At 42.9% G+C, this 26,239-nt stretch overlaps 1 protein-coding gene across 11 annotated transcripts in view; it reads left to right on the top strand.

The window, feature by feature from the left end:
- Positions 1–5,068: 5,068 nt before the first annotated feature.
- DENND1A (DENN domain containing 1A) overlaps positions 5,069–26,239 on the top strand; it is a 544,832-nt gene continuing 523,661 nt past the window's right edge. For 4 of the 11 annotated variants that reach the window (XM_031654868.1, XM_021927800.2, XM_021927799.2 and 1 more), the window contains exon 1: positions 5,081–5,318. In XM_031654868.1, the coding sequence (XP_031510728.1) occupies positions 5,302–5,318 (17 nt within the window). In that variant the 5' untranslated portion in view covers positions 5,081–5,301. Of the gene's footprint in view, positions 5,319–7,252; positions 7,466–26,239 lie in introns of those variants that run through there. The other 7 variants (XR_638101.3, XM_009188131.4, XM_009188130.2 and 4 more) reach the window with 4 other exon arrangements.

Below are 26,239 nucleotides of genomic sequence, written 5' to 3'. Positions count from 1 at the left end.
CTGGTTACAGTGGTCAACTCTCTGTTATGCACATTTTACCACAATTTAAAGAAATGTATAAAAAATAGAAGGTGAGCAAATGCACCAGCTGAATATACTAAGTTCAAATTTAAGCAAGCACTTCCCAAATCTTGTTCCGTGGCTTATTATTCTTGAGGAATGTGCCTCAGAATAAGGGTTTTGTGGTTGTTTAGTTATTTTTTCAAAATATATTTACTGGTCACTGTCTGCATGCTAGGCTCTGTACTAGATGTTGAGAACTAGGTATGGACAAACCTGATGTGGTTCCTGTCTTTATCAATTGGACAATTTAGCAGAATAATATTCCCATTCATTGAAAATCAAATATAGAGCAAGAACCTTACATTCTTCATTTTATTTTATCTTTGTAAGGTGGGTATTATTATCCTCTTATTAAAGAAGAGGAAACCAAGGCTCAGAAAATTTAAATAACATTCTCCAAGTTCACTCAATTAGCAACCTGGGTCCGTCTGGCTCCAGAGTCATAATAACCAAAAGGAGAAAACAATCCAGCCTGGGCGCGGTGGCTCACGCCTGTAATCCCAGCGCTTTGGGAGGCCGAGGTAGGCGGATCACAAGGTCAAGAGATCGAGACCATCCTGGCCAACATGGTGAAACCCTGTCTCTACTAAAAATGCAAAAATTAGCTGGGTGTGGTGGCACATGCCTGTTGTCCCAGCTACTCGTGAGACTGAGGCAAGAGAATCGCTTGAACCCAGTAGGCAGAGGCTGCAGTGAGCCGAGATCACACCACTGCACTCCAGCCTGGTAACAGAGCTAGACTCAAAAAAAAAAAAAAAGAAAAAAAGAAAATCCAAATGTCCATCAGCTAAAACCACTTAAATGTACACAATTTAATGTATCAGGAACAACAGACCACTGAATCCTGACACACAGATCGTTTGTTCTGCCATTTCACACTGTATAATTGGGGAGCAATAGAGCTCCCTGGGGTTGCTGTTTTCCCCTCGATAAACACAGCTCCCTAAAATTCCAAGCAGAAAAAACAAACAGGTACAAAAGAGCAAGAGCAAGCTTGGAAACTGAGGAGCATCAAAGTGTCAATGCAGGTGGTATCACCTCTACGGTTGGACTTTTATCTGCTAGATCTGCTTAGCCTATTTTGACAACAGTCGAGAAGGCAAAGTTCCTAAATCCTTCCTTTTCACCAGAAGGTTTACATTCCAACAATTGATTATGGGCGTACTTGGCACAGAGGTCTCATTTCATTTGAATGACATCAGATTCACCTAGGTTTAAAGGAATTATAAAATCGATAAGCCACTGAATTATAGAACTTTAGAACCCAAAAGGACTTTGGAAGGAGGTCACCTGGCCTGATTCTCTTATTTTGGTTAAATCTGTGGCTTGCTCAAAACCAAATAGCCAAGCATGGCTGAGCCTGCTGGGTGTCTTGCAATATCTATCCTCCACTACGTTCCTGGAAATGCCATTCTCTTCTCTCTACCTTTCAGCTGTGGACACTATTGTCTGGTTGTCTGAAATAAAGGCTGTATTTTCTAGTGAGGTGTGGTTGCATGACTAATTTCTGGCCAGTGGGATGTAAATAGAAGTGGTGTGAGTAATTCCTGGGAAGTACACTTAAAGGTCAGGGTTTGACATGGGCAGATCCTTCTTTCTTCCTGCAGGCTGGGCTGCAGATTGGATAGCAAGAGTTTAAGCAGCCATCCTGGACTATGAGGTGAAAGTTCTATTTGGAGAATCGGAGAGCAATAAGATAGAATTCTGGGTCTCTGTTAATTATAGGATTGTCACACCAGCCCTGGAATGTTAATCGCCAGACTTTACGTGAAAGAGAAATAAAATTCTATTTTTTTCAACAATTTTTATTTCATTTCTCTATCGTTTACAGTTGAATTGAATTCTAACTGATACAGAATGTGAACAAACAAGTTGGGCTGAGAATTCAGGTCTTCTGAATTCAAGCACGGTACTCTTTATTATTATGTTATTATGTTAATCACTTTTACAAAACATATTTATTTATTTCAGAGATGGGGCCTCGCTATGTTGCCCAGGCTGGAGTGCAGTGGCTATTCACGGGCATGACCATGGTGTGCCGCAGCCTCCAACTCCTAGGCTCAGTCTTAAACTCCTGGGCTCAGCCTCCTGAGTAGCTGGGACTACAGGAACAAGCCACGGAGCCGGCGTACCTTATTACTTTTTTTTTTTTTTTTTTTGAGACGGAGCCTCGCTCTGTCACCCAGGCTGGAGTGCAGTGGCGCAATCTCAGCTCACTGCAAGCTCCACCTCCCAGGTTCACGCCATTCTCCTGCCTCAGCCTCCCTGGCAGCTGGGACTACAGGCGCCTGCCACAATGCCCGGATAATTTTTTGTAGTTTTTTTTAGTAGAGACAGGGTTTCATCATGTTAGCCAGGATGGTCTGGATCTCCTGACCTCCTGATCCACCCACCTCGGCCTCCCAAAGTGCTGGGATTACAGGCGTGAGCCACCACGCCTGGCCTTTTTCCTTTCTTTTGAGATAGTCTCGCGCTGTTGCTCAGGCTGGAGTGCAGTAGCATGATCTCGGCTCACTACAACTTCTGCCTCTTGGGTTCAAGCGATTCTCCTGCCTCAGCCTCTTGAATAGCTGGGACCACAGGTGCCTGCCACCACACCTGGCTAATTGTTTTGTATTTTTAGTAGAGATGGGTTTTCACCATGTTGGTTGTCAGGCTGGTCTTGAACTCCTTCCTCAAGTGATCCACTTGCCTTGGCCTTCCAAAGTGCTGGGATTACAGGTGTGAGCCACCATGCCTGGCCACTGGTTACCTTATTAATTTTAATAATAAAAGCCAAACTGTGCTAGGTGTTTTATATATAATAGTTGCTTATAATTTTTGAGTCCTTAATATGTGATAGTCACTGTTTAAATACTTTATAAATGTCACTAACTCATTTAATCCTCATGTCAACTCACTAAAATAGGTCTATTATTATCATCATTTCCATTTTACAGACGGAGAACCTGAGACACACAGAGAAGGAATAATTCACCCAAGGTCACATATTTAGTAAGAGGTAGAGCTGAGATTTAAACCCTGGCAGTCTGGTTCTAAAGCCTGTGCTCTTTGCTCCTATGTTGCACTTGCTCTTATGATGGAAGCTTCTCATCACCCTCTACACTAAGGAGGAAACTGAAACATACACTTGTCTAATCATTTGCATAAAATCTACCAGTCAATGCTGAAGCCAGAATTAGAAGATTCCTCACTCCCAGTCCAGTGCTCTCTCCTCAGACCACCCTGCTGTCTCTGAGGCCACCTGAGCAGACACATAATCTCCACCTTCTACCTCCCTCTCCAACACACACACACACACACACACACACACGCCACCCAGCAGGCACCCAGACATTTTTGTGGCCAGGATGGCTACAACCTCCTTTGAAAAGCAGCCAGCTTTGCCCTCCACCAATAACTTTGTCTTATTTATAGTCTCCTGCTCAGAGCTTTTGAACTGGCTGCCCATTCCAGGGAAGATCTTGATAACAACTGTTCCTTGGAGAGGTTTCCCAGGTGAATAAACACCACAGAGCTCCTGCCTGTCTAGCAGAGCTTTGCTCCTGGGGCTGTTTACAAGTCGGTATTGGTGTCTGGGTGCATAAGACTTTAAATTCAAAATGACAGTTTGGACATTTTCACTTTTTTTTTGGTTTTAATTTTAAAAAGTTTACCCTTTGACTTCAACAACCTCAAGGTACAGGCAAAAGGGAAAAGGGAGAAAGTACCTTTATTCAGAAGGTGACTCCAACAGAAGAAGTCTTCTACGACTTATCTTATTGCTTTCTTTGCTCCTAGCCTGGCCAGGAGCTAGGACGCAGGACTAGTTACACAGCGGCTATGGGGTGGGGGTAGGGTGAGGAGGCACTCCATGCATTTATAAGAACTGAAATGGCAGAAGCGATTAATGGCTTCAGGACAGAAAATTGAAAAAAGGAAAAAAAAATGCCTAATAGTAAAAGTGTCTTTGGACTTGTGGAAGGTGCCACTTTAAAGCATGACTGTGTCACATGTCTGGAATTATTCAGTCTGGACACTAATCTTGGCTTCACTCGCTACTAGTTATGTGATCTTGGGAATGTGGCTCAGTTTCCTCTTTGTAAATTAGGGAGATGAACACAGGATTATTGTGAGGATTGGCACTAATGATGTACGGAAATACTGTGTCTGATTCAGAAAGGGCACTCACCCGCTCATTAAAGGGTGGCTAATGGTAGCTTTCATTAATGCTTCCTTTATGATCCCTCTGGGCCTAGAGGGGATGAAATTGAGGTGTTCATGGAAGTGAATCCCAAGGCAGGGAGCAGGGGTAGGTAGCAGGTTGGTAATCTCGGCTCTCAAATCCTTTCATCTGCACTGTTAATCTCTATCAGGGACTTTTGTGGTAAAAGGAGGCTTCGATGTTGGAGTCCCCAAAACGGCTGATAAAGGGAGACAGAGGTCCTCAAGGGGAGGGCAGAGCTGAGTCACCACATGGGTCCACGCAGCCCCCAAGTGGCTTTCCTGTAGGTATGTGGGGTCTCCTTCGAGCTCTAAGGGGAAAGGAAGAGGAAAGGCCTTCAGATGGGGAAGTGGACGGTGTGATGCAGAAGAGGTTCTGCACGGAACTTACTGGAAAGTGCGGGATGTTAAAGGGAAAACGTGTTTTCATGGAGGCCTAGGCGGGAGACATTAGCTGTCCGTTAGAAGGGTTGGGTGGGAGGCCTCCAAGGGGAGGATGGGTGGCGGTTTCATCGGGAGGGCTAGGGGTCTCCATGAGAGGATTAGGGTCTCTTCAGGGCAGCTGTGAGTGGAGGTTTCCAGCGGGACGCAGCGGGGTGGAGACGTGTAAGGGCCTGCACAGGAACGCCACAGTCCTCCGGGGCCCGCGCCCGGGGAGACGTGCGGGTGACCGCGCTCCTGCCCCGCCCCCGCCGGCCACGGCCCCGCCCCCGCGAGCGGACTACACTTCCCAGCAGCCCCCGCGGGCAGCGGCGGCGGCAGCGCGGGCGGGAGGGGCGGCGGTGAGAGGCGGTGGGGGCGGCGCGCGCCGGGCACGCGCGCCGGCGACCATGGCGTTCGCCGGGCTGGAGCGAGTACATTAACCCCTGGAGGCGGCGGCGGCGGCGAGGGAGCGAGCCTCGAGCGGGCGGGCCCCAGCCTGAGGGAAGGGAGGAAGGGGCGGGGAGAGCGCCAGAGGGAGGCCGGTCGGCCGCGGGCGGGCGGGCAGCGCAGCGCCGAGCGGGGCCCGCGGGCCCATGAGGAGGCCCGGGGACCATGGGCTCCAGGATCAAGTGAGTGCGGCCGGGCCGGGCGGAGCCGGGCCGGGCGCGGGGCGGCGAGGCCGGGCCAGGGCTGCAGGCCGCGGGCCGCGCGGGGGACTTGTTGCCGGGACCGGAGGGGCGCCCCGCGTGCAGGCGTCACGCGGGGAGGGGGACGGTTGCCATGGCGATCCAGGGAGGCGCGGGGGCGGGGTGCGCGCGGGGTGGCAGGGCGCCGGGGGCCAGGTGTCCCCTCCTCACCTAGGGGCCGGAACAGCTGAGATTACTGGGCGGCCCCCTCCCCGGGTTTACGGAGAGCCCCTGAAAATGGCCCTTCAACTGTGGGGATGGGGAGTGGGAAAGCCCCGGAAGCACCTCCCCAAACGGGCATGTTTGGGGCGCCCCTGAGAGTTGGCAGGTCCGGAGAGGTTGCAGCCTGGCCGCTTGAGGCCTGCGGCCCCCGCAGTAGTCGCGTGAGGTTCTTAGAGGGAGGGGTCACACTCATGGACCTAAGGTGTGGATGGCCGGGGAGGAAGGCCCGTCTCTCTCCTATTTCCCCCCTCTTATCTGTGAAAATCTCCACACGGCAAGGGCCAAAGGGTGTGAAGGAGGATACCTCTGTGTTGTAACCAAACACCTGCTCTTGATAATCGTTGGAAAGGCTTTGTAACTCAATCTGGCGAATTCCCCCACTCATTCATTCACCTGGAGGGTTGGCTTTCCGGTGGAGGATTAGCTTTCCGGGGAAATTGTTGATACATGTAACTTCAGAATCCACTGAAACATTGTTGCCCTCTTCGTAGACTTAGAAGTTGACTTTGGAAAGTGCAACTCTTAAGCGGTCCAATTTGGGTGTGTGGCTTTGGACTCTATCTCCCCTCCCAGGCAGGTCCTCTTGTGGCCTCTCCCTTCCTTTGCCCCAGAACTGGAGATGTTTTATCTCTAATTACTAACAAATGTTCGCTTTTTCCTCTGTGACTAATAGAATTGTTTAAGGACATTAAAAAGCAAAGTTGACAGCATAGGCTTTTCTGTAAAACAACTTTCCTAGAACACTTTAAACCCTCTTACGGGAAAGTCTGTGGAATGTGTTTATTTCAGCATTTTGAGAATTGTACTAGGGAAGTTAGAAAGGAGAAGGGCCTTAAGGGCGAAATCTAATAATTATTCAAACATTGCATCTCATGTCCAGGTGATGCCCGTGCAGTGTGACCCTTGCCCAGCCTTGCAGTCCCCGTGTGGTTAGGCTTCCCATTTGCAAAATATGTATGGGATGCGCTGCAGCAGCCTTGAGACATCTGCTGAATGAAACTAGAAAAGTTTGCTTATGGCAGTGAAAGTGGAAGAGTCGCATGAACACTCTGTTAAATCTTTATTTTTGTGGAAATGAGAAAAAAGTTAGAAGCATGCTCCAAACAAGAGCTTGAGAGGCTTGGGAGGTAAAAAGATGTCGTTTGTGAACCATTGGGATTAAAGAGGCACTCAAGTTTAGCTCCTACTTCCAAGTAAGAGTTGTAAACTTGGATTTCAATAGCACTTAGAAACACTTTCCAGAAGCCATCTTAGAGTTGCAGAGTATGCGTGAGGACACTTACCTTTCTTGTTACAGAAAAGTTCAGAAACTTGCCTGACATGAGGCGGTGAGTGTCAGAACCAGTATTAAAATCCAGCAAGTAAAAGTTCGGATGGCTAGCCGTCAAATCTCTGTTGCTCTCCAAGGTAGCAAGTTGGACAAATAACATTTCTCAAATGTGTCTTGTGGAACCCATCGCTGATTCTGAGCACTTGGACAAGGGAATTTACTAAGGCATGGACTTGTATTAATCGTGAAATGAGTATGAAGAATAGCCTTATTGATCTTGGAACTAGACTACTCTGTGATAAAAACTTAGGCTTGGGAAATATGTTAGTTTGTGGTGAAACTGAAACAGAATATGAAGAGAGAAGTTATGAAAAGTAGTTGTGATTTATAGTGACTGTTGATTATGCAACTTCTGCCTGTGGCTCAGAATGGGGATGGACAGGAAATTACCCACTTAAGTGCTTCTCTAGTTGTTGCAGAAGACGGAGCTTTGGTTACTACTGGCTGGCTATTCCCTCCTGGCAGGGCATTCAAGGTGTTCTCCTGGCTGTGGTGAAATCTAAGTGTGCAGGTTCCATTGAATTGGACAGTCTTGGAGGTAGGGGCAAGGGGGAGGGTTTCCCTTTGTTTTCTCTTGCTTATCTCTGATGCAACAAGTCAGTTGACTAGGTGGAATCAGATCTAGGTTCAAATTCCAGCTCTTTTTAATGCTAATTATGAAACTTCACACAGACTGCCTTTTCAACCTCAGTTTCCCTGAGGTAAAATGGGGAGGAATGTGTCCAGGTTGTAGGGTTATTATGAGCAATGAACACAGTATCAATATAAATGCTAGGTCCGTGTTAAAAAACTCAGTAATTGTTTTTTTTCCTTTTTTTTCACCTTCTGTATCAAAAGACTAAGAACATTACTGTATATTAGAAATGTCAGAGAAAGGTATGTTTAAGGTAATGGAGAAGAAAATTTTAATGACCAAGGAATTAGGCTGTTAACATGCAGAGTAGGGCTTAACATTGTCTCATTATTAAAAAATAAAAGTCGATTAAAAACAATATTGTGTGTAATTGTGAAGCTGGTGTCTGTTGTGTGATCAGTGGTAAAGCACGTGAGTTGCTAGGCACAGGTGTTAAAATTTAGTGTTTGATCAGACTTCTCTTTCGAGTTTAAGCCTGGTTGAACACAATCTCTGTCAGGTACCATGGAAATCCTTAATGTGAACCATTTCATGAAACCCTCACTACTGTCCAGTGGTGGCAATGCTGTTTATTAACCACATTTTTCAAATGAGAGAATGAGCGTTTATAGGCCTAAGATCAGATGCCATCCCCTGGAAGCCTGCCTTGATGCCAGTTTCCTGTTGCCACCCCCACCCACTCCTGTTCCAGTCTAGGCCAGGTGCCCTTCATCCGTGTTTCTATGGCCCCTTGTGTTTATCGCAGACGCGGTACTGAATCTTGTTTCTTGTCTGTCTCCTGTACCATGCTGGACATAAACTTCTTGAGAGCAAGGACTGTCTTATTTATCTTTGAGTTCCGTGTGTCAGACTCAATGCCTGGCACGTGGTTGTTTGAGAAGAGTTCATGGAATGCATTTAAGAAATGCATTAGGATCTACATTAAGATTCTAATTAAGACTTGAGTTCTCTGAGTTGAGTGTACATCGAGTTAAAAAAAATTTAAACCCTTGAGGAAGAAAAGTTTTATATTTTATAAATTTTTAAGGCAAATTATACTGGTTTAGGCAGGCATTTCCTTTTACTAGAGTATGTAGTTTTTTTTTTTTTTTTTTTTTTTGAGACGGAGTTTCACTTTTGTTGCCCAGACTGGATGGAGTGCAATGGCATGATCTCAGCTCACTGCAACCTCCACTCCCTGGTTCAAGCCATTCTCCTGCCTCAGCTTCCCTAGTAGTTGGGATTACAGGCATGAGACATCATGCCTAGCTAATTTTCTATTTTTAGTAGAGACGGGGTTTCTCCCATGTTGGTCAGGCTGGTCTCCAACTCCCAGCCTCAGGCGATCTGCCCGTCTTGGGGTCCCAAAGTCCTGGGATTACAAGTGTGAGCCACCACACCCAGCCTCATGTTTATTTTAATAAAGGAACATTGTCTTGCTTCAAATCAACATCTAATGGACAAAGAAAGAGGTCATCAGTATGCAGGTAGCACCCTGGAAACCTAAATCTTAAACCTGTGTAGACATTTATCTAGAAGAATAAAAGGAGCAGTGGTAACTGGCAATTTTTGACAGGTATGTTTAAATCTTATTTAGTGTTTGAATGATCCCAGTGGACTGGAATGTGGTTAATATGAAGCAATTTAACTGATAATGCAGACACACAGCAGGAAACTATGCGGCAGTTTAATATTACTTGTGGTGACATCCTAGAAATTGCTTCCAGGCACCAAGTGCAGGAAGTGGGCTGTAAGTAATCGAAGGAAGTTTTCTAAGTGCGTTTGAAGAAACCTGACATTTATGGACTCAGAGAAAAGCATACTCTAAGACTTGGAGGCATGGGAACAGGGCAGGGCGACTAATTTGGCCTTGTGGTGGTGATTATTCTATATTAGCCTGTATACCTGTCTTCTGTCCCTGTCAAACTGTGACCTCTGTGAGATTAGTGACCAAGAAATTTATCCATTTATTCATCTACTTACCTACTATAGAACTAAAACTATTAAGCACGTATTAATAAATATTAGCCATTATTATAATGATTAGTGGCAATACTGTGCCTGGCAGTGTGCTAAGTACTAGGGACACAAAGATGAACAAATATTTTTCTTTAAGGCTTTCTAAAGTAGTGGACACAAATGTAAAACAAAAACAATCCCTTCCAGACTCCCTCCCCACCAATACAAAACAAAACAAAAAACAAAACAAAAACAACCCAAGTATAATACAGTGTAGTTAATTGCAATGGTGGAGATGCAACTGGTGATGAATAGGTGAGTAAGTGAAGGAGAGACTGTCTTCTGGGGAGGAGGGAGGGTCAGGAAAGGAAGGCTTCACCAAGGAGATCATGTTTCAGCTGAGAGATGGGTAGGGGTGGTTAGCAGAGGGAGTAGAGGCAGTAGGGATGATGGGGGTATCAGCAGAGGGAGCAGTACGTATGAGGACATGGCATATTAGGGAAATAAAAATATTACCATTTATTAGACACTTGAATGCCAGGAATTGTGTTAGACATTGGGAATTACGATGGTGAATAATAGATTCACTCCTAATGGTGCATACAGTCTTGTGGACCTGACATTAAAAAGCCAGGTAAATTCACATAAAGCTATGTGGATGTTCTATAAAGAAAGCACACGAGATGCCTCTGAGGGAAAATGATGGGAGTGACTGTCCTATTTTAGAGAGAGTGGCGAGGGAAGGCTCACCGTGGAGATGACATTTGAGCTGAGACTTAAAGGATGAGGAGGTATTAGTCATCTAAAGAGACTAGGCAAGACGTTTTATTCCAGGCAAAGGATAGAGCATACACAAAGGCCTTGAGGCAAGAAAACCCTAGGCATATTTCAGGAACGGACAGAAGGCCCGTGGGTTTGAGTAGTGACTGGGGGCAGAGAGGCTTGTGGTTAGGTCAGAGGGAGAGAGACTGGGCAGGGCAGGGCCTTGTGGGTTGTGGTAATCTGAAAACTGTTTAAGATATGAAATTTTATAGTATGTGAATCTTATATAAGATTCACATACTATAATATTTACTTTTTTTGAGACAGTTTCACTCTGTCGCCCAGGCGGAGTGCAGAGTGGTGCGATCTCGGCTTGCTGCAACCTCCATCTCCCAGGTTCGGGTGATTCTCATGCCTCAGCCTCCCAAGTAGCTGGGACTGCAGGTACCCGCCACCATGCCTGACTAGTTTTTGTGTTTTTAGTTTCACCACATTGGCCAGGCTAGTCTCAAACTCCTGATGATCTGTCTGCCTTGGCCTCCCAAAATGCTGGGATTACAGGCATAAGCCACTTTGCCCGGCCCTAAAATTTACTTTTTACAGTGGTTTTAAGGATATTCACAAGGGTGACTGATTACCACTAATTCCAGAACTTTTTCATCACCGCACAAAGAAACCCCATACCTGTTAGATACCGCTCATTCCCCCAAACCCTTTAGTCCTAGGCAATCACTAATCTACTTGCTATAGATTTGCCTATTATGGGCATTTCATATGTTAATAAATAGAATAATATGTAACCCTTCATGCATGGCTTCTTTCACTTAACATAATGATTTCAAGATTTATCCATGTTGGAGCATGTATGAGTGTTTCATTACTTTTTACTGCTGAATAATATTCCATTGTATGGACATACCACATTTTACTCATCCATTTGTCAGTTGTTAGGTATTTGGATGGTTTCCCCTTTTCATCGTTATGAATGATGTTGCTATGAACATTTTGTGTGGGCATACGTTTTTATTTCTCTCGGGTATATACTTGGGAGTGGAATTGCTGGATCATGTGGTAACTCTGTGTAACCTTTTGAGAAACTGTTAAAATAGTTTTCTAAAGCAGCTGTACCACTTTGTGTAAAGTGGTATTTTATTGTGGTTTTGATTTGGCCCAAATGAGTTACATAGAAAAGATCAGAGTAGATGGAGATAGGTTTCTCAGAAGAGGTTGGAATTTGAACTGAAAGAAAGAGGAGATTTGGAGAATGGAGGGGGATTACCAAAGGAAGACGAGTGGAAGTTATATGACTTGAAAGTGAGGATAAACCCATCTCGTTTCAAGAACAGAGGAGTAGTCTTGGCTTATGATAGCTCTGCTCCAGTTTGTTTTGACTGTTCTTTAAAGGATCCCCTTGCCAAAATGCACAAGAAGGTTGCTTTTTCTTGAGGCCTGTTGTGTAGCACAACCAACGTATCTCTCTGCTTTGTGATGAGACCAAGAATTGGAATGTGACTTCCTTTCCAGGCCGCCTTCCTCTAATGCCTCTTCCCTTCATCCCTTTCTCTGCCACAGTGCTATCCTCCCAGTCCCCAAAGGAGAATGTAGAAAGACTTGGAGTGGTGGAGTAACAGTCTCTTTGAAGACCAAGCTCTCCATCACTGGTGCTCAGAGTCAGCCACTTGAATTTTCATGACTTTTCTGGAAAATATGTTGGTGCTACTCCCTCACTCTTCTGTTAGCCATTGTAGTCAACTTAGAGGGGATTGTACAGCAGATAGGAAGGTTGAAACAAAAGGTAAGACCTGAAGTATTGCTCTAGGAAAGTATGTTTGCATTCAGTTATTCAATCTGTGTAAGTTCCTGGCTGGAGTTCAGGTTGCAGTTGCAAAGGTCCAGCCTTTTTCCTGGCCCTAGGGAGAACTAATCTCTGGGTTCGTAACATCCTTTTTGCTTAAAAGGGCTTTGTGGGGACATGGAAAGATAAACAAGGAAGAAAAATAAACAAAGTGAAGTTGTTTTGTTCTCTACTTTGATTGGAATCCATACCCATTCTTTCTAAGTAGTCAGGACTTGAAAAGTAGCCAAATAAAGTAAGAAAAGATATGTTAAAATACATATATGTTCCTATAGAAAAGAGAGGTGACATTCCAAAAATTCATTTGTAAGTTGGTTATGGCATTTAGAATGTGTTTCCCTCTTCGAGATACTGTTATGTACAAGTCAGTAACTGTTGAGGGCAAGGGCATTCCAGATATAGGGAACTGTGTATGCAAAAGTCATGGGGAGTTAAAAGATAAAGCTGAAATGCAGGATATAAGGATAAAGATTATAGGAGAAGAAGTTGATGAAGTAGGCATGTGCCAGTGGGATATGATGTCATTGAAGGGCTGAACTGGGGATGTAATATGATCAGATTTGGGTTTTTAGGTAGATTACCCTGGCAGCAGAAGTTTAGAGCAGTGATATCTCTGGCTTGTACAAGATGACACATTGGAATGTAAGAATAATATGCTAGAAATTGTATTTATTTTTATATCAACCTTCAAAGTTTGTTTTTGTATTTTTTAATGTATGTATTAGTATAGTAAGGCATTATTATAATTTATGGATATTTATCAGATGTCTGCTCACTTTTTTACTGATAGGAAGAATGCATGGAAAAAAATGGGAGGCCACTGGATTGTGGAACTGTGTAATAGTTTTTACTGCCGAAGATCAAGGTCCAGAGCAAGGTTTTGGCAGTGTAAAGAAAAAGAATGATGGGCCGGGTGTGGTGGCTCATACCTGTAATGCCAGCACTTTGGGAGGCCAAGGAAGGTCCAGGCTTGAGTCCACGGCTTGAGTCCAGGAATTTGAGACCAGCATGGGCAACATAATGAAACTCTGTCTCTACAAAAAAATACAACAATTAGCCAGGTGTGGTGGCATGTATCTGTGGTCCCAGCTACTTGGGAGGCTGAGATGGGAGGATCACTTGAGTTCCCACAGAGGTCAGGAGACAGAGGTTGCAGTGAGCCAAGATCGCGCCACTGCATTCCAGCCTGGGTGACAGAGTGAGACCCTGTCTCAAAAAAAAAAAAAAAAAAAAAAAAAGGATGGCTTTGAGAGATTTTAAGTAGAAATGACAAGACTTGGTGACAAATTACATGTAAGAGGCAAAAGAAGAATCAAAGATGACTTGCCAAGGTTGGCAGAGTTATGTTACAAATGGAGTATTTGTAAGGTGAGGACTGGTTATATAATGTTTGCTTTTCTGAGGAAAAGTGAAAAGTTATAATTGGGATAAGGCATTTTAGTCTGCAGTGAGAAAGGAAGGAATCTTTGAGGGATCTATAGTGAATGTGTGTGCTTTATTAAATAAGTAAGACTTAAAGTGGGCTGGACTAAATTGCTGAAGGCAAATCTGTTCATGGTAGATTTAGAGATGGGGGGAGAAAAACCACCTTTCAAAAGGTGAATTCAAATTCACTTTAGCCACAGGAAAGGTTTGAGGGTGTTGCGTTGATCTCGCCTGGGCTGTATGAATAAATGGAAGGAAGGAAACCAATCTAGAGAAGATGCTGTCTGACTCCCTGCAGGCAGTTCTTTAACTCCAGGGTGTGAGAGGAGCCAGAGGTATGTGAGCATTGGAGTTTTGAGTCCCTAGAACTATATATTCTCTCTCTGAGTTCTAAATTTCTGAGCTTCAGGTTAAAAAAAAATTATGGAAGGAAGCTAATAAATTCACCTACAGGGTTGTTGTCATAATTGAAAGAGATCTTGTGCCTAGTTCACAGTGGAGATATGACTGCTTAGTAAATGGCAGCTATCATTAATATTGCTTGGAGAGTAGAAAATATGGTTGTCTGAACAACCTGGAGTTAAAAAACAAGTTAAAAGACAGCAAGTATATTCCTTTTTATAGTATTACAGTTTTTTTTTTGTTTTTTTTTGTTTTTTTTTTTTGAGACGGAGTTTCGCTCTATCGCCCAGGCTGGAGTGCAGTGGCCAGATCTCAGCTCACTACAAGCTCTGCCTCCTGGGTTCACGCCATTCTCCTGCCTCAGCCTCCCAAGTAGCTGGGACTACAGGCGCCCGCCACCTTGCCCGGCTAGTTTTTTTTTTGTACTTTTTAGTAGAGACGGGGTTTCACCATATTAACCAGGATGGTCTCGATCTCCTGACCTCGTGATCCGCCCGTCTCGGCCTCCCAAAGTGCTGGGATTACAGGCTTGAGCCACCGCGCCCGGCCTTGTTTTGTTTTTAAAAACCAAGGTTTTTGCTTCCTTTCAGTAAGAATGTTAGGATGACGTGTAGTGTATTTCACTGAATTTATTTGAAAGATTGAGATGCTGATATATACAAAGTGCTATTGCTCTTGCTGGTTGGGAAGAAAGGAAGCCTATAGTCTACTAAGACAGATAAGATGAGCATGCAGACAATTAGAATTATAACATTTAAGAACACTTATGCCCCCAGCCAGGTCCGGTGGCTCACGCCTGTAATCTCAGCACTTTGGAGGCTGAAGCAGTCAGATCATTTGAGGTCAGGAGTTTGAGATCAGTTGGGCCAACATGGCGAAACGCCATCTCTACTTTAAAAAAAAAAAAAAATTACAAAAATTAGCCAGGCATGGTGGCGCACGCCTGTAGTCCCAGCTACTTGGGAGGCTGAGGTGTGAGAACTGCTTGAACCTGGGAGGGGGAGGTTGCAGTGAGCTGAAACTGCGCTACTGCACTCTAGCTTGGGCAACAGAGCAAGACCCTGTCTTGAAGTAAAAAACAAAACCACTTAATGTTCCCTGTATCATAAATATTGGAAATCTATTCGGTTTTATAAAATATTTATACAAATAATTTATATTTATCTCTGTTTAACTGGTACTACTTTTCAGTCTTTTTAACATTTTTTTTTTCTTTTTTTTTGAGATGGAGTCTTGCTCTGTTGCCCAGGCTGGAGTGCTGTGGTGTGATCTCGGCTCACTGCAACCTCTGCCTCCCGGAGTCAAGCAATTCTCCTGCCTCAGCCTCCCGAGTAGCTGGGATTACAGGCATGTGCCACCACGCCTGGCTAAATTTTTTGTAATTTTAGTAGAGACGGGGTTTCACCATATTGGCCAGGCTGGTCTCCAACTGTTGACCTTGTGATCCACCCACCTCGACCTTCCAAAGTGCTGGGATTACAGGCGTGAGCCACTGTGCCCGGCCAAGGACTGCTGTTCAGTCTTTTTAAAGTTATTTTATTTATTTATTTTTTTTTTGTGACGGAGCCTTGCTCTTGTTGCCCAGGCTGGAGTACAGTGGCACGATCTTGGCTCACTGCAATTTCTACCTCCTGGGTTCAAGCTTCCTCTGCTTCAGCCTCCTGAGTAGCTGGGATTACAGGCACCTGCCACCATGCCCGGCTAATTTTTCATACTTTTAGTACAGACGGGTTTTGCAGGTTGGCCAGGCTGGTCTCAAACTCCTGACTGCATATTACTCCTGGCAGTAATCTGCCCGCCTTGGCCTCCCAAAGTGCTGGGATTATAGGCTTGAGCCACCGTGCCTGGCCTTAAAGTGATTTTTTATTCCTTTTTTTCTTGGTAGTTGAACCTATTTTTAAACTTTATTTTGGAAAATTTTAAACATCTATAAAAGTAGAATAGTATAATGAGCCCCCAAATTCCCATCAACCAGTTTCAACACTTAATTTATGTTTTATCTAGTTTTATTTATAGATGACTGACTGTAACTCCCTCCCCTGCTCTCCGGTCCTGGATTATTTTGAAGCAAATCCCAGATGTTGTCATATCATCTTTTTTTTTTTTTTTTTTGAGACAGAGTCTCACTCTGTTGCCCAGGCTGGAGTGCAGTGGTGCAATCTTGGCACACAGCAACCTCCACCTCCCAGGTTCAAGTGATTCTTGTGCCTCAGCCTCCCCAGTAGCTGGGATTACAGGTGTGCGCCACCATGCCTGGCTAATTTTTGTATTTTTAGTAGAGATAGTATTTCACCATTTTGGCCAGGCTGCTCTCAAACACCTGACCTCAAGTGATCTGCCCGCCTCTACCTCCCAAAGTGCTGGGATTACAGGTGTGAGCCACACCATTCCAGGCCCCAGATGTCATATCATTCTTAAATACTTCCATATGTGTCTCTAAAAGATAGATTTTCTTTTTAAAAAATATAACATTCTCACACCTAAAAAGTTAACCAAAAAATTTAATTTTTTTTTTTTTTTTTTAGTTGAAGTTGTACTTTGTTGCCCAGGCTGGAGTGCAGTGGTGTGATCTCGGCTCACTGCAATCTCTGCCTCCTGGGGTTCAAGCGAGTCTCCTGCCTCAGCCTCCCCAGTAGCTGGGATTACAGGTGTGCACCACCATGCCCAGCTAATTTTTGTATTTTTAGTAGAGACAGGGTTTCACCATGTTGGTCAGGCTGGTTTCAAATTCCTGACCCCAAGCAATCCACCCGCCTAGGCCTCCCAAAGTGCTAGGATTACAGGCATGAGCCACTGCCCCTGGTCAAAAAATTTTAATGTTATTAAATACCCAGTCAGTGCTCAAAGTTTTTCAGTTATATCAAATTTAAAAAAAACAGTGGATTCGTTTGAATCAGCAAAGTTCATACATTGCAACTGGTTGATATTTGCTGTCTTTTTCCCCCATGCTGTTGATTTTTTGAAGAAGTAGATTATTTATTCTATATGATTTCTGTTGCATCCTTAAGGTTTAATGTATTCCTCTGTCCCCTTTATTTCCTACATATTGGTAGCTGGATTAAATGACTTGATGAGATTCAAGTTCACTTTCTTGGCAATAATATTTTAAAAGTGGTGATAGGTACTTCCATCAGGAGGTACATTATGTCTGATTATCTGTCTTTGATCTGTTCATTAATTAGAGGTTATAAAATGGTGATATTTTGTTTCTATCACTTCTTCTTCATACTAGCTGGGATACTTGTAAAAAGAAACCTTGTCCATATCAACCATTTGGTTGCTCTGAGATACCGTTCATATAGGAAAGGCAGGGTAAATGCTTGATTTTATTAATTTTTTAAACATTTTCCAAAGGTAACTAATTTTTGAGAGAGGGGAGTGTCACTTTAAATGGATGCATTTAAACTTATTTGCTATATTTCAATCTGCTATAGTTATTGCCCTCACTCATGTTTAATTAGTCTTATCTTTGTCCAGTGGGAATTTCTTTTCTTTTCTTTTCTTTTTTTTTTTTGAGACGGAGTCTTGCTCTGTCGCCCAGGCTGGAGTGCAGTGGCGCGATCTCGTCTCACTGCAAGCTCCTCCTCCTGGGTTCACACCATTCACCTGCCTCAGCCTCCCAAGTAGCTGGGACTACAGGCGCCCGCCACCACGCCTGGCTAATTTTTTGTATTTTTAGTAGAGACGGGGTTTCACTGTGTTAGCCACAATGGTCCCGATCTCCTGACCTCATGATCTGCCTGCCTTGGCCTCCCGAAGTGCTGAAATTACAGGTGTGAGCCACAAGCACCTGGCCTGTCCAGTGGGAATTTCAAGTGAACTCTGAAGTCCTTTTGACAGGATCCCAGTAGTTTCTTTTCTTTCATTTTATTTATTTTTTTGAGACAGAGTCTCATCCTGTTGACCAGGCTGGAGTGCAGTGGCACCATCTCTGCTCACTACAAGCTCCGCCTTCCAGGTTCACGCCATTCTCCTGCCTCAGCCTCCCGAGTAGCAGGGACTACAGGGGCCCGCCATCATGCCCGGCTAATTTTTTTTTTGGTATTTTTAGTAGAGACGGGGTTTCACCGTGTTAGCCAGGATGGTCTTGATCTCCTGACCTCATGATCTGCCTGCCTCAGCCTCCCAAAGTGCTGGGGTTACAGGCATAAGCCACCGCGCCCGGCCAGGATCCCAGTAGTTTCTAATAGCTCCCTTGCCTTTTTGTATGACAAAGTGTTCCAGGCTCATCTTCTGTGTTTCCTGCTCCAGACCCAGTGTTTCTCTAAGGAGTCCTGGTTCCTTTTGGTGGGAAATAGTATTAGAAATCACAGCCTGGGATTTAGGACTTTTGGAGATGGGGTAGGTTTGCTACCAGGTCAGTCATAATTTCTAGGATTCTCCAGGGGTCAGAATTTGGAAATATGTGTGTGTATTTTTAAAGGTAAATTGCATTATGTGTTCATATTGCTTTTTCCAGTTCTAGACTATAGCAGTTTTATTTAACCTCATCACCTTTACATTGGAATCTCCCATACATATATAAAAGTCTTGATTTCCAACAACACCAACACCATTACTCTTTTGCTTTATCCCACAGTACCTAGACAGCTCAACAGCAGCACCAACATTACCATCAACAATGTGATTACTGAAAATAGTTATGTTTTTGGCTTTTTAAAACTTGGCAGTTCTTTTGGTCCTTAGGATATATTTCACTAGGACTCTAGTCAAATTACTGTTTTAAAGTCAGTAGAATTAGTTTTTTTCTCTGTGGTTATGTCACCAACTCAATACAAAGTTAGGATTTTTTTTTGTTATTGTTGTTTTGTTTTTTGAGACAGGGTCTTGCTCTGTTGCCCGGGCTGGAGTGCAGTGGCATGATTTCGGCTCACTGCAATCTCTGCCTCCTGTGTTGAGTGATTCTCCTGCCTCAGCCTCTTGAGTACCTGGGACTACAGGTAACTGCCACCACGCCCAGCTAATGTTTGTATTTTTAGTAGAGACAGGGTTTCACTTTTTTGGCCAGGCTGGTCTCCTGACCTCAAGTGATCTGCCCAGTTTGGCCTCCCAAAGTGCTGGGATTACAGGCAGGAGCCACTGTGCCCAGCCCATAGTTAGGTTTTTATAATTTTTTCTTTTAATCTGTTGGAATTACTGTTTAAAAATAATTTGATTTTTAAGACAATTACTTAAAATATTTATATTGTTTCAAAGCCAAAGCTACAAAACAGGCATATTCACAAGTCTAACTTCTATCCCTGCCTACCGCTGTGTTCCCTCCCTATCACAGGTACCGAGTTTGATTTTAGATTTTCATTTGTCCTTTCATTAAAACAAAAAAGGCAACCGGGCACAGTGGCTCATGCCTTTAATCCCAGCACTCTGGGTGGCCGAGGTGGGCAGAGCACCTGAGGTTGGGAGTTCGAGACCAGCCTGACCAACATGGAGAAACCCCATCTCTACTACAAATACAAAATTAGCCAGGCGTGGTGGCACATGCCTGTTAATCCCAGCTACTTGGGAGGCTGAGGCAGGAGAATTGCTTGAACCCGAGAGGCAGAGGTTGCGGTGAGCCGAGATTGTGCCATTGCACTCTAGCCTGGGCAACAAGAGTAAAAATCTGTCTCAAAAAAAAAAAATAATAATAAAAATAAATTTAAAAAAGGCAAATACATAGATATATTCACATCTCCTCTTGCCAGGCCCTCAGATAAGTGATAGCATTCCATGTGTACTTTTCTCCCCTTAACTTTTCTCATTTTATAATATATCCTGTAAAGAGGTCTCCTGGGAAAATATAGGGAATATAGGGATCTTCCTCATTTCTCTGTAGGACAGCAATAGTACTCCATTGGATGGATGGACTATGGTTTGTTCAGCCCGTGTCATGCTGATGGGCATTTAGGTTGCTTCTAGTCTTTTATGATTACAAGTGGTGCAGTAATGAATAGTCTTGTGTATGCACCTTTTTGTATTTTTACCATTATACCATTGCGATAGATTTTTCTGAGTGGAATTTGGGTCAAAGGGTAATTTTGTATGTAATTTTGCTAGATATTGTCAAATACTCCTCCATAGAGATTGTGCCAATTCATAGTCCCACACATGAGAATGCTTGTTGTCATACAGCTTCATCAGGAGAGTGTGTTTGTCAAACTTTAAAAATTATTTTTATCAGTTACAAATGGATGCAAAATTACAAATATATATAGTAATGAATCAAATACTTCATAAGAGCCTGTGATAAGCAACAGTCCTCTTCCCTATTCTTCCCCAGTCCCACTCTTTGGAGACAAACTCTTATTAACTGACCCCATTTTTAGTTTTTCTGGTGGTAACTTATAACCATAGATAAATCTCTCTCTGTTAATTAACTTTAGACAGTATCTGTTGACTCCTTGAAATGAAAGATAAGTAACTTTATAGTACTTCTCTCTTCTGCTCATCTGATATTTTATCTATTTTGTATTACTTTAATTTTTTTTTTTTTTTTGAGACGGAGTCTCACTCTGTTGCCCAGGTGGGAGTGCAGTGGCTGGATCTCAGCTCACTGCAAGCTCTGCCTCCCGGGTTTACGCCATTCTCCTGCCTCAGCCTCCCCGGTAGCTGGGACTACAGGCGCCCGCCGCCTCGCCCGGCTAGTTTTTTTGTATTTTTTAGTAGAGACGGGGTTTCACCGGGTTAGCCAGGATGGTCTCGATCTCCTGACCTCGTGATCCGCCCGTCTCGGCCTCCCAAAGCGCTGGGATTACAGGCTTGAGCCACCGCGCCAGGCCTACTTTAATTTTTATAATGGTTATTAACTTAAACCTCTTTATTGTTCCATTAACCCTCAACACTCTTTTGATTTCACACTTTGTAAGGGGAAGGGTATTACCCTAGCTTTTCCTTCTACCTTCTCAAAGCTATGCTCTTACATTTATATGGTCACTTAAATTTTGATCCATGACCAGAATGAAGTCTTCCATGATTTGTCTTTAGGTTAATTATAAAAGTGGAATGCTATTATGAATATTTAAATGTAAGTATTTAACTGCAGTAGATCGGGTAGGGTACTAAAACAACATTTTCATCCCATTTGAAGGAGAATGTTAACATCAGGGTCACAGTAATTTTTCCTACAATCCATTCAGAATTGAAAATTATGCTAAATGTCTGTGGCATCATATATGGATAAGTTTACATTTATTTGTACAAAACAGCAAATTATTTGTACACTAGCCCTGTAGAGAGAGCAGCCCAGGGGATCATACAAGTGCTTTCATCTTCATGTTGGCAGGATGGAAACCTCTACTTTGTAGCCTTTGTGGGGGCCTTGGCCTGGGTGCTAGCTTTTGGCCAGCAGAACCTGGCACCTGATGATGTCATAATCAGCATGGCTCCTGAGCTTGGGACTGAGGTTAAGATGGTTTGGATGTTTGTTGCCTCCAAATCCCATGTGGAAATGTGATTCCCGGTGTTGGAGGTGGGGCCTGGTGGGAGGTGATTAGATCGTGGGCGTGGTCCCTCATGAATGGCTTGGCATCATGCCCTTGGTGATGACTGAGTTCTTGCTCTAGTAGTTCATGATCTGGTTGTTTAAAAGAGTGTGGCTCCTCCCCCTCCCTCCCCTGTTTCATTCTCACTATGTGACACGCTGGCTTCCTGTCACCTTCAGCCATGATTATAAACTTCCCGAGGCATCTGCAGAAGCAGATGCCAGCACTGTGAGCCTACAGAACTATGAGCCAATTAAACCTCTTGTCATTATCAATGACCCAGTCTCAGGTATTTCGTTATAGCAACGGCAGGAACAGACCAACACAGGTGCCCTTCAAGACCTTGAGCTTGACAAAGGCCTTGATGGTCTTCATTTTATTGGCCTGGGTCTTTTGACCCTTCTTGTGTTTCTTGGCAAAGTGCATGATCCTTAAGAACTAAGGTTCTACCCGCTTAAAGGGTATCTTTATGATCAGGGCCTATCGATGCCATTTCCGTGCCATTTTGGAACTGGTTATGTGTGGTGTGGTTCTTGGACTTGACCATGTCTGCACTGCTGCCTCCAGTGCAGAAAGTACCTGAGACTGGAAAATAAAGGTCCGTATCTGGATTTTGATTTTTTTAAAGCAGTATCCTTTCTCTTCTTCTCCCTCTTCCAGAGTTTCTTAAGTCTTTTTTTCCATCTTGCATTATTTGCTTTTATTGTATCCTTAATTTTTTCCACACTTGAAATTACACTTGCAGTTTTATCCAGGCTTCCCTGTACCCCTGATGGTTCCTTCCCACCTTCCTGTTAAATCCTTATAAAATCAGCTCTATTGTTATAACCCTGGAATATCCCCTCATCACTTTTCAAGGTTGATTTGATTATTTGCTGGCCGTGTGATCATTTTGCTTTAATTTGTTTGCTGGAGTACATATTCAGGTTCTTATAGGAGACAGCCACAGTAGCACCCTTGCAGAAAGAGTGCATAGAAAGTAAACTGTGAGTTCTTGCACATCTGAAAAATGTCTGCTTTCTCACAGGGGCTGAGTAGTTTGTATGGGTGTGGAGTTCTAGGTTGACAAAATTTCCTGCTGAACTTTGAAGATTTTTTTTTTTTTTTTAAACTCTCTTCTGTCTGGCTTCCTCTGACACTGCTCTGGAAGGGAAGGAGGATGTTCTTCCTTGCTTTTGCAAAGTTGGGGTGTACATTCAGGTTCCCTACTCTGCTTCCGTTGACATCCAAGGTGAAGGATTCCGTTACCACACTGTAGGGTGGGAGTTCTGGCTCCCTAGTAGGCCTCCAGGGAAACCTCCCTGGCTGGGTCGGGTAATGCCTTGTTCTTGCTCCCACTGGGGACTCAACAGACACCATGGGGTGGAGGGGAGTGGTCTTGTCCCATTTCATCACTGGGACGTAATGAAAATCCTTAGTTTCTGGTAGGTCTCCTTGACACCATCGAGTGGATATGGGAAGGGAAGTGTCATTACTGCCGGGGTTGGGGGGCGGGCGTGGAAGTCCAGGGTCTCCACTGAAACCACATTGATGGGGTTATTGTTACTGCCTGGTGGGGGATGATGCAATCCCCAGCTCCCTCCTTAGCTTTCTGTAGCACTACTCTGGCAGGGATGGGCTAGATGGGGTTCCTCATCACAGCCCAGAAACCTAGGCTTTCTCCTTGTCCTTTGTGGGTTTGGATGAGGGTGGGATGACAGGGTTTTCTGTGGTGTTTGGTGAGTGTTTTCTTAAAAGTTTTCTGACTTATTAGCTCCCCTTTTTGGTCCTTTGGCTAGAGAAAGCTGGTTTTTGTTCGAGCATTTTTGGGTCTGCGTCAATTGGTATTTCCAGGTTGCTGACTTCTCTGGCTCCAACAATGTAATATACGAGGCAAGGAAAAACCCAAGGAACTCATCTCTGCTCACTCCTTGGGTCCTGAGGTCACTAGCTGTTCTGCTTCTCTCTCTGCCTTTCAGAATCATCTTACGTTTGTCTTATATGTAATGTGCGGAGTTTTTTGTTATTTTTAATATAGATTTTCTTCTGCCATTACACATATTTTTAAATTTAAATTTTTTACTGTTGTATCATTTACATGCAGTAAAGTACACAGATTTTTAAGGATACCACTTGATTAATTTTTAATGGTTATATACTCATGTAATCACCATCCAGATCAAGATACAGGATATCTCCAGCTCTGCATTCCCCTTCCAGTCAATACCTATTAAAAAATAATCACTATTCTGGTTTCTATCACTGTAGCAATTTTGCCCATTCTTGAACTTCGTATAAATGGAATCTTGCAGTATATACTCATGGGTCTGGCTTCTTCTGCTGTACATTGTGTTGGTAGAACTCATCTGTGTTGTTGTACCTAACTGTAGTTCATTGTTTTTCATTGCTGCATAGTACTCCATTATGCCAATAGGCCTCTATTTATCCATTGTATTATCAATAGGTATTTAAGTTGGTTCCCATTTTTGGCTATTATGAATAAAGTTGTTACAAATATTCTTATAGATGTCTTACAGTTAACAAAAATGTTCCTTTCTGTTAGGTTTATACCCAGGATTGGAATTGCTTGTTCAAAATTTATAAATATGTTTAGCTTTAGTAGATGCTGACGGTTTTCCAAATTGTGTGCCAATTCATACCTCATCAGCTATACATGACAGTTCTACTTGTTTCATATCCAACACTTTATATTGTTAGTCTTTTAGCCATATTATTAGCCATTAATGTCATGTTTTCGTAGCTCACTGTGATTTTAATCTATATTTCCCTGATGACTGACTACTCTTGTTAAGCACCTTTTCATATGCTTTTTGGCCATTTGGATATCTTCTTTTGTGAGATACCTATTCAGGTCTTCTCCTGTTTTTCACTGTGTTGTCTGTTCTTTTCTTACAGATTAGTAGGCATTCTTTATATTACTGAATGTGAGTACTTTGTCAGGCATAAGTATTACAAAGATCTTTCTGCAGTCTGCAGCTTGCCTTTTAACACTTAAAATAATGCTTGTTTTTGTTTTGTTTTGTTTCGTTTGTTTGTTTTGTTTTTGAGACAGAGCCTCACTTTGTTGCCCAGACTGGAATGCAGTGGCTTCATCTAGGCTCACTGCAACCTCTGCCTCCCAGGTTCAAGTGATTCTCATGCCTCAACCTCCTGAGTAGCTGGGATTACAGGTGTGTGCCACCAAGCCTGGATAATTCTTGTATTTTTAGTAGAGACAGGGTTTCACCATGTTGTCCAGCCTGGTCTTGAACTCCTGAGCTGAAATAATCTGCCAGCCTCAGCCTCCCAAAGTATTGGGATTACAGGCATGAGCCACTGGGCCTGGCCACTTAATAGTGCTTTTTGATTAACAAGAGATCTTAAGCCTGTTTTATTGATCCTTTCCTTTCTTTACTTTTTGATGCGTTCTGTTTAGGAAATCTTTGCCTAACCAAAGGCCATGAAAAATACTTTTGTTTGTTTTATCCTAGAAGCTTTGTTTTGTATTTTAATTTTAGTTCTGTGATGTGATCCATTTCATATGAATTTTTATGTGTGATGTAAGTTATACATCAAGGTTAATTCCTTTTCTTCCCCCACGTGGTTGTTCAATTGACTTAACATTTATCAAGAAGACCATTCTTTTCCCACTCAGTGGCATCTTTCTTGTAAATCAGGTTTATGTTTGTGTTTCTGGACTTGGTTCTTTCCATTGCATTAATACCATGCTATCTTAATTACTGTACCTTTAAAGTAAGTCTTGTTATTTAATAGTGGAATTCTTTCAATTTTGTTATTCAGATTGTTTGGGCTATTCAGGTCCTTTGCATGACCATATACATTTTATAATCAGCTTGTGAAATTCCACAATTTTGATGGAATTGCATTGCATCCCTAATTTGTAGGGAGTTGATATTAACAATATTGAATCTTCTAGTTTATGAAGATGACATATCTCTCCTTATATATCTTTAATTTTTTTTCAGCAGCATTTTGTAATTTTTAGTGCAGGGTCCTGAACATCTTTTGTTAGATTTATTCGTAGGTCTTTGATTTTTTTTTTTCCATACTATTGTGAATGGCATTGCTTTTTAAATGTCATTTTCGAATTGTTACTAGCGTATAGAAATACGGTAGATTTCTCTTGTATGTTGACGTTGTATCCAGCAACCTTGCTAAATTTACTTAATTCTAATGATGTTTTCAGGTTATTTTTATTTTATATGTATACAGTCAGGTTTTCTGTGAATGACAATTTTACTTCCTAGTTTTTGATCTTTATACTTTTTATTTCTTGTCTTATATCACTGGGTAAGACCTCTGATATGAATAGGTTCAATGAGTACAGATATAGTGCTGTTATACCTGAATTCAGAGGAAAGTGTTCAATATCTTACCATCTCATCAATGTCAACCAGTATGTTGATAGCTGTTTTTTTTGGATGCCCTTAATCAGTTTGAGAAGTTTCTGTCCATTTTTAGGTTGCTGAGAGCTTTTGTCATGAATGGATGTTGAATTTTACCAAATACCTTTTTTGCATCTCTTGAGATGATTATAATTTTTCTTTTTTCCAGTTTTATGTAGTGAATTACATTTATTTTCAAATGTTAAACCAGCCTTGCATTCCTGGGATAAACCCACTTGGTCATGTTATACTATTCTTTTTTGGATATTATATTCCATTTACTGATATTTTGTTTGTTTTATGTTTACATCTGTATTCATAAGAGATTTTGGCTGCAATTTTTCTTTTTCGTAATGATCTTGTCAGATTTTGATATCAAGGTTACATTGGCCTTTTTTTTTTTTTTTTTTTAAAAAGCTGTTGTTACTTGTCTTGTTCTCTTCCTTGCAGC

This window comes from Papio anubis, chromosome 13, assembly GCF_008728515.1.
Source record: "Papio anubis isolate 15944 chromosome 13, Panubis1.0, whole genome shotgun sequence".
Taxonomy (NCBI): domain Eukaryota; kingdom Metazoa; phylum Chordata; class Mammalia; order Primates; family Cercopithecidae; genus Papio; species Papio anubis.
Note: the sequence above shows the minus strand (reverse complement) of the source record. Positions and strands in the feature narration are given on the sequence as shown.